General features: G+C 36.3%; 1 protein-coding gene across 3 annotated transcripts in view; it reads right to left on the bottom strand.

Moving 5' to 3' along the window:
- Window positions 1-19,662, bottom strand: part of LOC150091666 (terminal uridylyltransferase 4-like) — a 604,054-nt gene that overhangs the window by 338,425 nt on the left and 245,967 nt on the right. For all 3 annotated transcript variants that reach the window (XM_090376273.1, XM_090376276.1, XM_090376282.1), the window contains one exon: window positions 9,315-9,425. In XM_090376273.1, the coding sequence (XP_090232399.1) occupies window positions 9,315-9,425 (111 nt within the window). The remainder of the gene's footprint in view (window positions 1-9,314; window positions 9,426-19,662) is intronic.

Here is a 19,662-nt window from a genome sequence, read left to right as displayed (position 1 = left end):
TCAATGCCAGAGTTTACTTCACCTCTGGCATTCCCCTTCCTGAATAACTCCTCATGTGTGAATGTAGATGCAAAATACTCATTTAGTTTGTTAGCAACCTGAGCAGGATCCTCAACTGTTGAACCATCAATATTCAGTGGACCAATCTGTTCATCCCTTTCCTTCTAGAGTTTACATAGGTAAAGAACTCTTTTCTGTTTTTCTTTGCATCCTTTGCCAAGGATTTCTCATAATCTGCCTTTGCCGGCCTAATCTCCTTTGTGACTTGGTTACAGATCAGCTTATATCTATCATAGGCTTCCATGTCACCCATTAATTTATGTGTCCCATGCATTTTTCTTCTCTGCCATATGTCTCATTAGTTCATCTGACCTCCATTTAGGCCTAAACGTTGAACAATATTTCTTAGTTGGTATGTAAAGCTTAGTAGCTTCCAAGATGGGTTCTTTGAATGCTTCCCATTTTGAATTTGCTGTTGGTAACATCATCAGCTGGTCCCATTGTATAGAATTTAAATACTGTCTCAGACCATCATAGTCGCCTTTACGAAAGCAAAAACCCTTCCCTTTACTCAAGGATGGTAGTTACCTCCTTGAGTAAATCCCACTTCAGCACACTGTGATCACTGCCACCTAGTGGTTTCTTTATCTGCAGATTCTTAATGCATGAAGAATCACTACTGATAATCAGATCAAGAGTATTACTCCCTCTAGTTGCCTCCCGAACCTGCTGGTGTAGAAAACAATCATCCAATAAATCCACAAAAGCCTTGCTAGTGTGCGAGTGACCAACCCACAAATTCCAGTCAATATCTGGGAAATTAAAATCCCCCATTATAAGACTCTCTGATTTACTGGCCCACTCTATTTCCCTGTACAGTTTCTTATTATACTCATCAGAGTCATTAGGCCTATAGCACACTCCTACTCTCAATTTTGACCAAACTGACTTGACACTGCACTGTCCAGCAATATCGACTGGCTTCATTTCCTTGGATTTTATGTGTTTCTTAACTAATAGCCTAAACCCTGCTTCCTTCCTATCCTGTCTATCCTTTCTGTACACATTGTACTCCTCAAATTCCAGTTCTGCATTCCTTATATCTGTGTGACACCATGTCTCTGATATCCCAACAATATCTGCCTTTGATGTTTTGAGCAATACCTCAAATTCATTAAATTTATTTACCAAACTCTTAGAATTGTCTTAGAATACATGCACCTGTTCCTATTCTTAGCTATCCTAACACAACCCATGTGTTTACTTGTACCGCAATGTCTCCCAGCAGTCTCTGAAATATTCTGCATCTTGTTTTCCAGGCTGCTGGTCATTCCAATAGAAGCAGTGCAAGAATCACTTTCACCTCTGCCAGTGGCTACTGTTAATCTATTAGTCCTTGTATCCCCCACAAGCTATCAGTTTTCCGACCCACCTAACACTGCCTGAACAGCATCAGCAAATATTCTTGCACCCTTTCTATTTAAGTGTATCCCATTCCTGTAGAAGCAGTCTCTCCTGTTTAACTCAAGTTTACCAGCTACTTGAGAAGGATCATCAATAGTCGAACCATCTCTGTTAAGTGGACCACCTGATTCATTCCCTTCCTTCTAGTTTACATAAGCAAAGAACTCTTTAGTGTTTTTCTTTGCATCCTTTGCCAAAGATTTCTTGTAATCTGCCTTTTCCTGCCTAACCTCCTTTGTAGCTTGATTACATATTAGCTTATATCTGCCGTAGGCTTCTGTGTCGCCTGATAATTTATATGCATCCCATGCATTTTTTTCCTCTGCCACAAGCCTCATTAATTCATCTGACATTCATATAGGCCTGAACCTTGAAAAGAATTTCTTAATTGGTATGAAAAGCCTAGTAGCCTCCAAGATTAAATCCCTGAAGGTTTCCCATTTAGAATTCACCGCTGGTAACATCAATTTGATGATCTTCCTCCCAGAAGTGCTCAGCCAGCATATTTTACATAGTCAGCAGATTATTCCAGAGATAGTGTGGGGGAGCATTTATATCCCCCACACTATCTCTAAACCTACGCACTGACTCCCCTATATAAGTCCCCCCCACAATCCTGACATTTAATCTCATATATACAGCTCCACTCTCCGTGGGGGGTGGGCCTCCCCTGACTCTAAGGATGCTCCCATAATTATGGCTAAGGGTTTGCTTACTTCCCTTGCTGCCTCCCTATACCCAAGTGGGGCATTTTACGTTTGACAGAACTGCAAGCAGCCTCCACCCCAGCAGCTGACAAGTCCATAATATCCTCGAGATCCATGCTATTAAACCCAGATAGTAAAGAGCATATGCGGTGGAAACAGATTTTAATGCCTCTCTGTGACTTTGTTCCTCTTTCTGAATATACTTATTCAAAATCATATATACTCAAAATTATATTTTGCGGCTCAGATATATAATTTTTTTTATATTTATATTATTAATTTGAAAATTGAGCATTAAACTCATTTAAATAAATCAATATTTAATAATAATTTTTGATAAAAACTCTTATAAACATGGAGTTAATGGTTAAGAAAGTAATGCAGGAGCATCTAGACAAGAATGCTGTAATACTGCAGTCACAGCGTGGATTTGTTAAGGGGCAGTCTTATCTGATGAATCTGACTGGATACTATGATACAGTAATAAAGGAACTGGATGCAAAATATAATTTTAACTTCAAAGATTTCTGAGGAGCTTTTGATACAGTTTCATAAAAAAGACTGCTATGGATTATGTGGTGGCTATGGATTGAGGGCAAGTTACTGCAATGGATAATGGGGTGGTTGACGTGGAGAAGATTGAGAGTGGGCACTGCTCTTCTTAGACTTACATTATCAGCAGAGTCCCCAGTGTTCAGTGCAGGACCCCTTGCTGCTTTCTGTATTTATAAATGATACTGATGAGGACCTGATAGGGTGGTTAATCACAGTAATCGGAGTATACTACTGCAACAAGATCTAGACAAATTAGCTAGATGGGTGAAGAAGTAGCAACCGAAGTTTAACATTGACAAATGCAAGGTACTTCATATGGGTAGCAGTAATCCCAGATTAACATACCAACTGTCTAATACCAAACACAGGGTAGTGAAGTATGAAAAACACTTAGGGGTAATTGTTCTGTAAGACATGAAGTTCCCTCAGCAGTGGAGACTGGCTGCTAGACAGCTCATGCAGTTTTGTTGGTGATCAGAGGCGGATTTAACGGCGGGTGCACCGGGCGTGCGCCCTGGGCCCCGACTTCTGAAGGGCCCACGCAAAACCCCAACAAATTAGTTGAACATGTTAGTTCAAAACTTTGTGATTATTATTATGCTATGGTTAATTATATTATACATATATTATATTCAAATTTTATTGGAAATAAAACATTAATAGTACATAATATTTTTTATTTATTTAAAAAAATGGTTAACATGTATTTTTATTTTCCCTGTCTCTCTCTTTTTTTTTAAGGGGCCCAATATTTTGTTCTGCGCCCGGGGCCTCAACCGACCTTAATCCGCTCCTGTTGGTGATATACAGCAATTTTGCATGGACAGATATAGAATACATTCAGAACTTATCCAGTCAATGCCACAACGATGTGCAGCCATCAAAGCAGGGAGTAGGCCAGCGAAATATTAGTGTGCATTTTGTTTTGTTTTTTGGTCATATAGTCTTTCATTACTTTGCTCATTCTAGTATGGGTAAAGTAATGAAGAACACCACTGCTTTCATAGAATGCAAGGATTTTTTATGATTATATGAACCATAAGTAACATGCTGTAATTATGGAGAAAAGGACTTACCCATAAGGCATAAAAGTAAATTTTTCTGCAATTAATAGTTTCATATGTGTATTGGTACTACTTATTTATATTCTTTCAGCTATTTCTAAAAGACTAGCTGCCAGTATAAGGACAAACAACCAAAAAAAATCAGGTGATGCAATTTTTTTGAGCATTACTGTAGTTGCCCGAGGAAGTCAAAAAGGCACAAGTTTAACCCAGTCTAGTGTACGAGAAATCCAGTTTGCAGTTGCTTATGCTTGACAGGAGGACGTAGCCTTTGATATTTTAATATTTGATATTTCTTTTAATATTTCTGCTTTGCTTTTACAAAAATATTGGTATTTTTATAAAAAAAATAACTGATTTATAAAATCTGTAAAAATACAAAATAAACCAGCAACACCTCATCAATATTTTCATTTTATATTTGTAAAACATTCTAATAGGATCAAACAAATTTCAAGTAACTTTCGGAATTAGGCCAGGAACTTAGTAATCAGAAGGTAATCAGTGCAAAACAAATTATGACTAAAAAAGATGGAAATCTCCTTCCTTTTGAAATTTCTATTTAAAATGTAGTTCAGACTTCTTATCAGCAATAAAGCATCAAAGAACTTTTCTTAAAATGCAGACAGTGAAATCATGTGGGAAATGATGATGCATGTGTTGAAATTGATGCATGAAGCTGTCAGTGTTCCTGGAAAAAAGAATAGGGCTGTTAGAGAAAAATTTTCATGTGAAAATAAGAAAACGTGCATTCATTATAAAGCTAACAGCCTATCTCACAGATTTTTTTTTTTTTTTGCTGAGATCAATCAACTAAAAAACTGACAATTTTTTTTATGAGATTAAAGCAAAACTGTTCATTATTTTTCAAGCTCCAGCTTGATGAACATATTATCCACTCTGTTTGTTATAATCAATGAGATATGCAGTTTATTTAAATAACCTTTGAAATTTAAATGATGAAAAATAAAGTATCACTAGCTGTACCCATAGAGAAAATTTTGCAATTGGTAGCAGAGTTTTTCTCTAGCCGTCCTAAAGAAATGTAGTCCATGTTTTGTCGTGAGCAGGTGAGCCAGTATGCATCAAATTCTTTCTCATTTCTCGTATCTGAGGAAACTTAATAAATTTTCTTTGGTTTCACCATCTTTCTGATTATTCAAAATGTGCATATTGCGAAATTTCACGTACAAAATGTAGTACAATCTCTATAATACTTAACTATGAAAAAATTTTTTATATTCTTGTGCCCCTCTGGTAACCTAATCTTAACCAGCTGGAATGATCTGACCCGAGACATTGCTACATACTAAATGGCCATGACTAAATACAGAGTTAGTAAGCAAAATTCCGACTCTATCAAATGTTTGCCCTTGACTTTTATTTATAGTCATCGCAAAAGCCAGCCAAATAGGAAACTGCTGTCTCTTAAACGAGAATGGCAAATCGGATGGAATCAAATCTACACATAATAAGAGTACCCGTTTTCCTTTTATTATTTCTAGATCCAAACAATTCTGATGTATAACTTTGACTATGAATCTCGTACAATTGATCAATCCTTCTGAAATTGCCATATTCCACAGTAAAATAAAATGATTCCTGACTTTTTCACAATTAAAATGTAAGGCTTGACAATGAACACACTTTTCACTAAGTAAGCCAATACTGTGACATATTAAATCTTTCAGATCCTTAAATGCACATTTCAGACAAATCCTGGATGCATTTGCAGGAGCAGGAAACCACGTGTTTCTTCTTTGCCACAAGGTACGTTCAACATAACCAGTCAGGGTAGCAAGGTGGGCTAACACAGGCAGCTAATACACAAAACTGGCCCATTCCGTAAAATAAAACTATTTGGAATTTTTATATTTTCCCATTTTTCTGCACACCTAGGAAGAAATATCTTCCATTTGAGACTGCTTTCAGCCCGATTGGTAAGGCCTATCATTCAGAATGGCCATCTCAAGAAAACTGCTTCCATATTAATATATAGATTCAACATGTTTCCAGATAGCAAATTGCATGCAGTCCACAGGACACTTCATTTTCAAGAAATTTGACAATTCTAGTAGGAGGCCAATTTTTATTATTTTTAATACTTGCATATGAAATTGTTTTTCATAGTGCTTGTATTTCTGTATTCTAGTACTTGAATTGTATTGCATTGGTATATTGCTGCAAACTGTAGTAAAATACTGGTGGACTGCCCTGTCCTACTAAACTGTATCTATGTGCCACTATGAATCACTTGATGACCACAAGTGCTAGGCAGCGGAATTCAACCGCATGCAGTGTGAATCACACTACAAAATAGCTTTAAAAAAAAAAGTCTGGACAAAGGGCAGAACTGAAACTCAGTAAGACAACAATACTGTGAAAGGAATTTGCCTATGAGTTTGAAGTAAAATTGCTTGAAAGTGTATTATTCAAAACACAACGTATTTCTTAAGGACTTTGTAAAACCACTTCCTTACCTAAAAGAAAACTACTCAATGTACAAATTCCAAATTTTTCCAAATTTCCCAACATACCTCTCTACAAAATAAAACTCAAACTAAAGTGTGGATAATTTTTCTTAATATTAAGAAAGAAATCCCTTAGTAAAGATAACCAATTTAAAAAAATATTTTTTTTTTTTTTTTCAGGGTGATTTTTACTTCAGCACAGCGGCTTTCAATTTTATGAAATCCTAGAGTTGCAGCGAAAAATGGGTTTGAGAAAGAGTTCTAGAAAAAAAAAAAAAATAATAATAAAATAAAATCACTTCCTTAGCAGATATGCTCCAATTAATTACCTCCTTCCTAACATCATACTATCATGGTTAATTTCCTGTAAAAATTCCCTCTAGCACCTCTAAGTATTTGGCACCATAACACTGAATATGCCAAATAGGAGCTTCCACTCCTTATCCACTACTGTATTCCAGTAACTGCACCACTAAAAGTCATCATATGCACTGAACTCAGTTCCAAATCCCTTCCCCAATCAGTAGTTTTAAACATTTGTTCCAGGATATCCTAGGCTTCTACAAAGGGATTTTGTGTATTCCACAGAAATCTATTTGGAAGGGGTTTCAACATTCAAAAATTAGCCCTTGCATAAATTTAAGATAACTCAATAAACAGTTCACTGTTCTCAGAAATTTTTTACTTGCTTTTGTTTGAATGGTACTTTTGATTCCTGACAAGTACAGCAAGCTGCAATTAATCTTATCTTTGTTAATTACATTACTGTATATTAAGAAGCTCTATAAATCAGCTAAGTATTACTGTATAAATTATGTATGACCAATTCAAATTTTAGATTTTAGACAGTACTCTGATATCTAAAACATTTCCCAAAAATTTCACTGTTCCATTTCTCAATTAAGCAAAATTTATAACTCATCTATCCATCAATTAGAGTTAATGTATTTTACATATTTAAATTTAAAAATCTAATAACATAAAAAATCATATTAAAGACTGATCTATAACTTTTTAATACTAAAGCCTCACAGAACACAAAGAAAGTATTACATAATTTATGCAGTTTGCAGGCCGCTGATTAGTCACTCCTTGATGAAATACAAGAGGGATTTGAAAAGTTTGCAGCCTGAATAATGTTAAAAATTTCTGTATTTAATGTATAACACTTCAAATAGCAACCCACCAAGTTTCATGCAGTTTCAATAATGTCTTTTTTTTTTTTTTTAATTACTGATCCTGAAGTCAACAAAGTTGTGTAAATGAGGAAAGATGTACAAAATCAGTTACCATGCAGTCATCCAATATTTTGGAAAAAAGAATTAATGCCAAAGGCAAATTCATGAGGATATGGTTACATTGGGGGAGAATATCCCCTTCCTATTCTATGATTAAGACATGGGTAGCAGAATTTAAACTAGAGAGGAAGAGCCTGGAAGATCAGGAGCACATCACCCCCCCCCCCCCTTAATCATGCATATAAATGTATGCATATAAGTGTTCCTGGGTCTATCTAAAAAGAAACACTCAAAAACTTGGTCATCGTGCCCACCTTACGATGATACCTGGTTAAAATAGTGTGGAAGGATCCATGCTATGTAGTCCTGCGATATCCATCACTCCAAAAGTTAACAGTGTGCACAATCTGGTGATGAGTGATCAACAAGTGACAGCTCAGTACATTACCAGTATCTTGGGCATCTCATCAGAATGTGTGTACCACATAATAACAGGTTCTTGCTGAAAGTGTGGAACATGTGTACCACATAATAACAGGTTTTTGAAAGCAGATTAAAAAACACACAAAAGTTGTCAAGTCAAATGAACATTTTCATCATTTTCAAGAAAATACAACAAATTTTACTGCAATGTTTGTAATCATGGATCAAATGTGGGTCCATCACTTTCAGCCAGAGACAAAGGAATAGCAAAACAGTGGAAACACAGCTCTTCTTTCCTTCCAAAGAAAGCCAAGTCTATTTCTTCTTCTGCTAGCAAGGTGATGACATTGATTTTGGGATGCTGATGGAGAGTTGCTGGCAGATTAGCTTCAAAAAGGCCAGACAGTCACAGGGGCATATTATGCAGACCTTGTGAGGTGTTTGCATGAAAATATCAAAGCTGAATGCCAAGGAAAACTCAGCAAAGGAGCCTTGTTCCACCAGAACAATGTAAGCCTACTCACAAGTCTGTCATTGTCATGGCTGCACTGCATTAATGCAGTTTTAAAATCTTGAACCACATCCCCCATATTCACCAGCTCTATCACTATTGGACTTGCACCTATTTCCTAATTTGAAAAAATACCTGGCTGGCATCCATTTTCCCACTGACAGTGATGTCACTGCTGCAATGGATGCATTCCTGGAGGCCCAAGAGAAAACTTTTTTCACTGGTGGCTGCAATGCATTGATTGAAAAATGTACAAAATGTACAAAACCTCTCAAACCTTTGTACTCAGGCCACAAACTTTTCAAACACCCCCTCAAATCTGCAATCCATTTCATGTATTATAAAGGATTATCCAATTAAATTACAACCCAGTTTGCAATACAACAATATTATATCAAAAACAAATATGGGATTCTATTAAAACTCAACACAATGTGATGGAGGTATCCACCTTGTCCATATAGATATGCACTTACTCTACACTGTATAATGTCTAATGCAATGCTACAAAGAATATATTCATAAAAAGAGCATATGCAGTTCTCGAAGCTTTGTTAATGAATGACCATTAGCACTGCAAAAATGACTATATGCAAAATAATATTCCATAATTAGTAAACATTATTTTTAGTTCTTTTAATGGTATATAAACTTTAAACCTTCAAAAACCCATTTAGAGACTACATAGATTTTTTTTCCAGAGAAGAAGGTGTGTTTAATATGGAATATTATTTAAACTGTCTTACAGCTGTCTAAAAAAATCTCATTCCATGTCCAATGACTGCTATACATTCCACTCTTCAATGAGTTGCATGACAATAAATGGATAATTATGTAACTGCTTTTCTAGACAAAATCTAAATATGAAATGTTGTCCATACCTCGTTAAAAACAGGAAGTATGGGCGGACTGTGTTGCTGAAGGAAAAATATGACCATTAACGGATAACAGAGTGAGTGCAAACCACCTTCATCATCTGAAATTTCACATTCCTGAAATAAATTATAAAATAGAATGCAGATACATAATCATACAAAATAAATAACAATCAAAGCTTTATAAAAGGAGTCATAAGTTCAAAAATATGATTTCATTAAAACTTTAGTAAAGTGTCTAACAAAATGCTCGAGAGCTGACTATTTCCAGCATACAAAGTAAAAATTTCCAGGACTGAATTTTTATTTAAACAAAAGTTTCCAGAAAAATTCTTGAAAGTTTCCAGACTACATTTGTCATGGCTACCATAACTTCTTCACCAGAAACAAATTTATGGCAACTAGCTTGGGGTGAATAAGCAGGATTAAATAATGTTTCAAAGGTATTCAGAAATTAATGTTGCATAATGAGCAGGAGCACTGTCACTGAGTAATTTCAATTTTTCTTTATCTAAAATCAAGTCTCTGATATCTTCCTTCAGATTGCAGATCAAGTGTTTAATTATTTCTGAGTAACTTGTCTCATTATTAATATGACCTCCTGATAGAGCTGAATCTCCCATATCCAGCAATTCATTATCAGGCACCATCCATTTTCTAGCTATTTTTTTGCAAAAACAGGTGAATCTGGCAAGCCTTTCAACTTTTAGTAACTGAAAATTGTAAACTCAATCTTTATCTAGAACACTACAGAACTATACTCCAGCACTCTCTGAACAACATTTCCAGACTTTTCTTCCAAATTAATGATAGCTAATTAATGGATGTAATATGATGCAATGGGTAGATTTTTTTTTAATGTCACCATAAAATGCAATAATTGTATTTTAAAGTTCTTTTCTTGTTCCTCTCACCTTCCTAGTTCTGTTCAATTACACAATATTGGCTACTCAATACTTTTTTGATGTTCCCACAACTTTGTTAAAATTAACTGTAGTCTACCATACCAAATTACCTGGATCAACTACTGAAGTGCAATCACATCACTCAACAAATTCATAGTAACCTAATCTCCTTTGGGGGGAAAAAAAAGTTACAGTACCCAAAAGGTTACAGTAGCCTAAATTTCTTTTAACAGCAAACTACTGAGCTGTACTATTACTGGAGCACTTACTACCAGCTCAGGCTGTGAATCCAAAAGTGAAGCCTGTGTGTGTCCTTAGTTTTGATTGGTGGGGATGGTAAAAATTGGTATTTTGGATAATGATATTAAAGGTTTAGTGAATTCAGTTCAGTAATTTTTAATGATTAAATGGTCAAATGTCAATCATTCTAGCCTACTGATAACAGATTGTAAACTGAATGGCACTAATTACTATTATATGAGGATCTTCAATAAAGAATGATCGTAATTTTCATGAACAACTGTACTTCTTGCTATTTAAGACCAAACTAAGCAACTGCACAGGTGACCAGTGCATAGTGTGACCTGGCAGTCAGTCAAGTATATGCCTGTTCAGTTTCACCTACATAACAATGGATGTAATACACAAGGAACAAGATGCTGCTCTCTCAGATTTTGCTTACATCTCAAGAAACAATCAGCTGATATGAAATGTTAAGAGGCTTATGATGAATCTATGCTTCCATATAGCACAGCTCACAGGGTGGTTTAGAATGTTTCAAGATGTGATTCAATCACAAAAATCAGTGGTTCTGGGGTTCTTACCACTGCTGCCACCACAGAAACCACAAACACTGCTTCTGTAATAGTGAGAGAAGATCATCGTATAAAGGTAAGGCAACTGGCAGAGATGTTGAGAATGTCAGTAGGTAGAATATCAGTAAGTGTCATATGCCACTGGTCATGGTATTCTCCATGACCAGTGGCATATGACATGTTTGTGCAGTGGGTTCCAAGACTACTCAAACCTAAGCAACAGCAAGTTTGTATTGAGGTTTGTCAGGAGCTACAACAGATGGTTACCAATGATGGTGAGGTTCTGTACAAGGTGATAATGGCAGATGAGACATGGCTTCATCATTTCAACCAAGAGAGAGAGTAAGCCACAAAACTGTTTGGAAGTCTACATCATCGCCATCACCAAAAAAAGCAAAAGTTGTGGCTTCTTCAAGAAAGGTTATGGTCATCCCTATAGTTGTGGAAAAAAAAAATTACGATCATTCTTTATTGAACAGCCCTGATAAATATATATAACTTGAACATAATCATTTTGACCCCCTAAAACTGTATGATAGTGCTCATTGTACATAGATCTGCACTAATTCAATATATATTTTGGATGTAGTTATTTGCATTTAATTTAATGATGTTCCCAAGAATAAACAATTTTGAACATTTAAAACTCATGTTTTATAAAATTATATAATAGGAAAATTCAATGCAACTAATGATGCATCTTATTTACATAAATGAACTGTCACTGAGAAAACCAATTTAAACATTTTAACACAAGACACAAATAACAGATAAAGAAATAAAGAATACCAAAATCTTAATATATTTTAAGTTTGAAATATATCAGAAATAGTAGTACTAAAATATTATATTAGACAATGTTACAAAAATAATGACTGGCCCTTGTGTGTGTGTGTGTGTGTGTGTGTGTGTGTGTGTGTGTGTGTGTGTGTGTGTGTGTGTGTGTGTGTGTGTGTGTGTGTGTGTGTGTGTGAGAGCTAAGTGATCAATCACGTTAAATCCATTGTAAAATTTTTTTGTAGTACTGATTTTCTCTCTCTCTCTCTTCATCTATACTTCTTTACATTAGTCATCATTATTATGTTTCATATATTAAAATTCTTCAGTATATCTTCTGATTAATTCCTTGTTTCATTATTTATTATTTTATAATGTAAGTGTTCAATTAATTCCATACAGTTCAGCATCATAGATTCACTTCTTGACACCAACATTAGGCATAATTAGTTGCCAAGGTGGCTTTCACTTTCACTGCACTGGGAGTCACTCCAGTTATTTTATATAGTTCAATGCTGCTGCTGCTGCTTTTTCCATTAAATATTCTGCTTGTTTGGTTTAGGATAAATCATCTTTCCATCTTCTTCTTCATATTTGCTTTGGATCTACAGTTATTTAATATTTTTGTTCAATTTCCACTCTCCATCCTATATTTTTCCCATTCTTTTTTCCCATTAATAGAATCCATGCATTAATAGATTGTATTTTACACTGTTTCCTAATTTCCTCACTCAATTTTATCTCTCAATGTTTTCTTGGTTATTTTCCTTAATGTTTTAATTTCTATAGTTTCATTTATTCGTTTTATTTTTGTTGTGTATCTTTTGCCACAGACTCACTGCAACAAACACAAATACAATACACATCACAAAACAAACTACCACAGTAACAACAGTACATTAAACTCCATCTGTCATTAAAGCTAAATATAAAAAAAACAAGCACTGAAATTAAAATAAATATTAAAATTTAAATCTGTCTTTAAAAAAAATTAAACATTGGATAACAAAATGAAGCAAAGCTTATACAGTATTAGCCAAAAAGAAGTATTCTTAATACGGAAATTAAAGCAAACTCATGTAAATTATACTTAATTAGTTTAATGAAATTTAGAGGTTACACAAGGTCAAATTCCTAAAACCAAATAAGTCAAGCATGCAATAGCAGCACAAAGTATTCCCTAATTTAGGCAGAGCACCACACCAAATATGTACACTTAAAAAAAAGAAGAAGAAAAAATTTGCTGTATATAAATATTACATTAGTGGAAAAACAATCCAGAAAATTAACTAAATAAGACCGCACCCAATATTTACAGAGACAATACTCTTAAATAAATTAGGCAAAAATTTATTCCCCAATACAGAGGAATAAAGAATCCCAAATGATGAGTACTCACTGAGCACTGGTTGAGAAAAACTACAATAGTCAATGTTTCTGAATCTTTTTTTGGGCACCATGCTCAAGACAACAATGCTAATATCTGGGCAAGTAAAGATGTACTTAGCCTGCCTGGTTCAATGCAACTGTCACATAGAGCCAGCTGAGTAGTAGTGGTTATAATAGTTCCTATTAGTGGTTAGCATGCATGCCCAAAAGTAAGGAGGTGGCAAGTTCAAGCCTCCATATGTACCATGAAAATTGCATGACCCACTCACTTAATGCCATACATTTAAAAAAAAATCGAACCAACTGTATACTGAAGAATTTGAAAATGCAATTCCTTTAATAACCTCTTTATATACAGTTGTAATGAGTACATAAACTGTTCAGGCCTTAGCCCTGATGAAAATAAACAAATTTAGTTATTTAATCTTTACTCATCCAGACCTGTGTTATGACTTGAAAACAGAGCTGAAGAGGTTCTGAAACATTGAGTGCTGTGCTTGAATTACGTTAGTTCAAGGAGTTTGTTTCAGAGTAATTATAAATTTCAATAAACTAATTAGTTAAGCATGGCTTAGTATTATTAGTGATAGCAAATGATTTAAGAAATCAAGCCTATAAAGCATCAGCCAAAAAAAAAAAAAAAAAGCCAACATGTCCTATTTCACTTCTTCATCCATCCTAACTTTCGGGTAAGGGAAGCGCATAGGATGATAGGTTTAATTTCCTTTTTATTATTTTTTTTATTTATTAATTATTATTATTTAGTTATTTATTGTGTTTTATTTATTTATTTATTTATTTTTTTTTTTTTTTTGGCTGGTGCAGCATAAGCCATAGGCTTTCTTGCACCATGCGGCCGTTACTAATACTAATACTAACAGTTTGTCTAGTTCTTCCTTGAATTTATTCAAAACTACCCACCTCTACAACTTAGATGGGGCGTTTTTCTAACAATCAACTATATGCTGGATGAAGGCAAATTTCCATTATAACATGCAACCAGCCTTCCTTGGTTTGAATTTATGCATCCTCATGTGTCAGTTAAGCTTAGTGCTGAAATCTCAGCACTAAGCTTACTGAATTTATTCACAGTCTTAAACACTTCAAACAGACCTTCTTGTAGATGCACAGTCTCCTAGCCTGCAGTCTGTCGAACTGAAGCCTTTCCCAGTAAGAGTACACTTTTGTTTCTCTCACTAATCTCATTGCTCTTTTCTGCCCTACTGCAAAAGATCCACATACTCCCTAAAACGAGGCCTCCAGGCCTCATTTTATGTATGCAGTGCTCAAGATGTGGCCTGACCATTGCCTTATACAGTAAGATAATCACCTCCTCATCCCAGCTAATAAAATTACTGTATAATCACTGACGAAACCGGATGAGCTATCATAACAGCCTGTCTGCACTCTCAGAGAACTTCATATCTGACTACACAATTGCCCCTAGGTCTTTTCAATTTTCCACTATCCTGAGTTTAGTAAAACACATTTGATACATTCAACTGGGATTACAGCTATTCATATGCAGTACATTGCATTTGTCAAACTCCATCTGTCACTTCTCAGCCTATCTGCCAACTTTTTCAGTTCTTTGCGGCGCCTCCGTAGCCAGGTGGGAAGGAGCAGCAGTGCGCAGCACACGCTTCTTGATTAGACCGGGGTTCGAGCCCGTCACCACCAAAATACGGAGGATGCGGAAAGGTCATGGAATGACCACTGCATATTCACGGAGCAATATGGCCTTAGCTGCTAATGCCCCTAAAAACCAAATAACAAATCAGTTCTTTGCAGTAGCATTCCCTGATTACTTCATTAACCACTCTGACAACCTTTGTATCATCTGCAAACTTAGACATTAAGCCTGATATGCCTTCATTAATATCATTAATAAATATAGAAAACAACAATGGACACAGAAATGAACCCTAGAGGATTCCATTAACTGTAACCATGTTTAATAAAAATGGATAGATCTAATCCATCCCAGGTGCCTCTTTTACATTTAGCTTCAAAAATTTCTCCTCCATCAATAACCAATCTGTCGTCTCACACTTAGCCATCCCATGACTGCTGCCTCAACCCATATATATGTAAAACAGCACTCTAAAGCATTGTGCTGCAATGCACAAATGGATTCAAAATGCACCTAAGTGGTGTGCAGAAACACATATGAACGCTCATTCTCATGCTGTCAACCGAGTGCCACAAACATAAAGTTAACTACTCAGTATTCAATGAATTTGAAACTTCCAATTTTCGACATTATGTACAAATTTTCAGAATACTGGAGAGGTATTGGATGAGAATGTTGATTTTTTTTTTTTTTTTTTTTTCCAACATTGCAAAAATTACAGCACATTGAACAAGTTGTCTGTGTGGATTAACACAGTAGAAGTGTTAATCCACAGCAGTAACTTGGCTGCCTTTAATGGGACACTCTTAGACACTTAAACACTTAGCATTCTTTTATATGCAACAGTATCAAAGGCTTTCTTGGAATGCATGTACACGTAGCCCTCGATTTACACCGGTTGTTGTTATTTGGTTTTCAGGAGCATTAGCAACTAAGGCCATATTGCTCCGGGAATATGCGGTGGTCATTCCTTCACCTTTCCGCATCCTCCGTATTTGGTGGTGAAGGGCTCGAACCCCGGTCTAATCAAGAAGCGTGTGCTACGCACTGCTGCTCCTTCCCACCTGGCTATGGAGGCGCCTATTTACACCGGGGTTAGGTTCCTGGGGGAACAAGTGCAAATGGAATCGGCACAAATAGAACCCTTTATATAATAGAGTCAATCGGAAATCACAGGTTTAGGTTCCGGGTTATTGTTATTATTTGTTATTTGGTTTTTTTAAGGAGCATTAGCAACTGGGGCCATATTGCTCCAGGAATATGCAGTAGTCATTCCCTGACCGTTCCACATCTTCCGTATTTGGTGGTCACGGGCTCGAACCCCAGTCTAATCAAGAAGTGTGTGCTACGCGCTGCTGCCCACCTGACTACGGAAGTGCCCTTAGGTTCCGGGCACCGAAAATTTTACCTACCACTTTGCATTGATTGTTTTATTTTATTAGCATTAGCATTAGTAGAGGCATTTGATGCAAGAAAGCAAGCTTATGCAGTATCAGCCAAAAAAAAAAATAAATAAATAAATAAAGTAAAATAAAAAAATAAAAAATAACTATTTCCACTTCACCCATCTGTTCATTCGAAATACCTGTCCAGCTAGGTGGTAGATGACTTTCCTTTCATCAACCGGTGAAATACCACCACTTTGCTTATTGGAGGCTTGAAGTGGTGAAACCCATGTTTAGTCTCTAGAGCAAAGTTTCCGGCATCCCCCCCCCCATACTTCTCCTTCAACCCATGCACGGTACTAAGTACTATAGGTTTTGATACCTTTCGTGTTTGGGTTTTCATAAAAAAAAAAAAAAAAAAAAAAAAGCTGAGCCTTAAACTTATTTAGGCTATCAACTTCCACGACAAGAGATGGAAGTCTGTTCCACCTACCAACCACTCGCTGGCTAAAGGCAAATTTCTGCACATCTATCCTACATCTGTCTTTCCTTAATTTGAATTTATGCCCTCTCAGGTGATTATTCTGAGAAAGAGGAAGAATCCCATCAGCATTGAGCATGCTCAAACCATTCAAGGCTTTGTACACCTCTATCAGATCACCTCGCTGGTGCCTAGTCTCCAGACACTGTAATTCGCAAAACTTAAGCCTTTCTTCGTAAGAGCACCCCTTTGTTCCCACTAATCTTGTTGCCCTTCTCTGTACTCGTTCCAGCAGCTCTACATCCTTCTTGAAATGAGGCCTCCAGGCATGTATACAGTACTCTAGGTGTGGCCTGATCATTGCCTTATACAAGGGAATAATCACCTCCTTATCCCTGCTAGAAAAATTCCTATATATCATTGACAATACACCATGAGCTACTCTTGCAGCCCGTCTGCACTGCTCAGAGAACTTCATATCTGCCTGCACAACCACCCCCAGTTCCCTTTCATTCTCTACCACTGTCAGTGTAGTACCACAGAGTTGATACGTTGCTCTGGGGTTGCTGTTTCCCATATGTAGTACTTTACATTTGTCAATGTTAAACTTCATTTGCCACCGGTCAGCCCATCTGCTCAACCTTTCCTTCATAGTTGTAGTAATAGTCGATGAAGGCATATTCATAGCTCTACACACACATTAGGGTGGCTTTCACCATCTTCCATCCTCCAAATAACCTCCATCTTATTTTCCAATGTGATAGATCGACGTGCCTTTTTTTCACGCTTTCAATTGCATTTCTTTTACCAGAGATGCATCTCTTTATTCTGTTAAAATTAAAAACTTTATAACACAATTGGCAAAAACTGCATATAGCATCACTATTATTAATTATTATTTAATTTATTAATAGCGCAATTTATAAAAAATTGTTAGCGTAATAAAGTTCCAACATGTGTAAATGTTGTAAATAACAACCAACTGAATGCTTCACCGCATGGACCTTTACCACCCGCATCCACAAGTGGCTACTTTGAGGGCGGGAATTTTTCTCATCTCTGATTGCTGACTGATTTCTCATCTCTGACTGACACACTAATTGCTGATTGGCTCAGATTGTCCTAAATCACGTGAACAGTGCAATGCCGATAAATTTTGCCTGAGGATTTTAAACATTTTTCAATTTATAAAAAAATTGCCAAAAAAAAAATAAATAAATAAAAATGACCTTGTGGTTGGTGATCAGTGCTATTGCAAATCGGTTTGTTGTTTGTTTGTTTTTTGGTTTTTAGGAGCATTAGCAACTAAGGCCATATTGCTCCAGGATGTGCGGTGGTCATTTCCTGACCTTTCCGCATCCTCCGTATTTGGTGGTGAGCAAATCGGTGAAAATCGGACCAGCACAAAACGAGGGCTACCTGTGTATGATATCCAAATTATTTTTTTGCATCCAGTTCCTTTGTTACTGCTTCACCCTATCAATCAAATTAATCAGACAAGACTGCCCTTTAACAAATCCATGCTGTGACTGGAGTATCCTGCCCTCTGGTCTAGCCCGTCCTGCATTAATTCTTTAGCCAGTGATTCCATCATTTTTTATAAAACTGAAATTAAGATAACAGAGAACGAGGGTAGCCTGTGCGGATGTAGCTTTTTGCCGCCCCTGGAACAGAGAAGTTTTTTCTGATTTATTTTCTGTTTTATTAGCTTAAATTGGCATATTAACTTATTTTCTAGAGTAGCTTTATATTCCTATTTAAGATACTTAGTTTAAAGTAACTTAGATAGAGATTTTGTAGGTATTACTTAGTATCGGTAAGGGCATCAAATCCACGTGTTTACCGTTTGTAAATAGCCGCCATTGTTACGCGATACAAAATATCTCGAACTAGATAGCATAAGCTTAATATAGTATAGTATAGTACATAATATTGTCAATTAATCAGTAAAATCTATTAATCTTGTTGAACTTCATTGTCAATTAAATTGTACTTTTAACTATACATATAACGACTTAGGTTATGTAATATAAATAATTAGTAAAAATAAATAATTAATACTTAACTTGATACGGAAGTTATATAAAGGGATTTCGTAGATAACACTCGATCCTGAAACATAAATATAGCGTTATAACTGTGTTGGGATACAAGTGCTAGGGGTCTAATTTTGATCTGAAATTGAAATTTTATTGAAATTAAATTGAAATCATGACTCAGACCAGAGCAGCAAAGCAAAAGGCTCAAGCTAATGGGACTGCTGTGGCTCAGGGGAGAACTGAGGGGGGGCAGTTGCCCTCCGAATCACAGCCTTTTAAAATGCACTACTTGCTTGATGTTTGTGGAGCAGTCAGGTATGGGACATGATAGTGCCATGGGGGATGATGCCTTTGTGTGTGTATGCGCAATGCAAGGAGTGTAAGGAAATCAGGCGACAACTCAGCGTTGTTATGGGCCTATATGAGAGCTTGAAGGACAGGGTGGATGCCCTCGAAGGATCTAAATCGAGGGACCCATTAAGTTCTCAGCTGCCCACACAAATGCCAGAGCTTGCACTTGGTCATCACACAATACAGCGGCAGCCACCAAGGCAGAATGCGCTGGTCCCAAAGGAACTAGTAGTTGTTGGTGACTCTATTGTCAGGGAAACGGGAAACATGCTTTGTAAAAAGGATAGGTGGAACAGGACCAGGGTATGTCTGCCAGAGGCAAAGGTTGATGACATTGTAGAGTGGATATCATCTTTTAAGGGCACAAAAGGTGATATAGTTGTACACGTTGGCACTAATGATAATAAGAGTAGGAGGCCGGCGGAATTACTTAACAAGTACAGGTCACTGTTGAAAAAAAGCGGTGAATTAGGGTTGAATTTGAAAGTGTCTGCAATTCTGCCAAGACACGATAGGAGGGAGTATATGATGAGAGCCCTGTCGATCAATTCGGCCCTGGAAAGACTGTGCAAGACTCAA

Source organism: Mastigoproctus giganteus, chromosome 1 (genome assembly GCF_048544385.1).
Source record: "Mastigoproctus giganteus isolate SK-2022 chromosome 1, ASM4854438v1, whole genome shotgun sequence".
Lineage (NCBI taxonomy): Eukaryota > Metazoa > Arthropoda > Arachnida > Uropygi > Thelyphonidae > Mastigoproctus > Mastigoproctus giganteus.
This window is presented reverse-complemented; position numbering and strand designations above follow the sequence as displayed.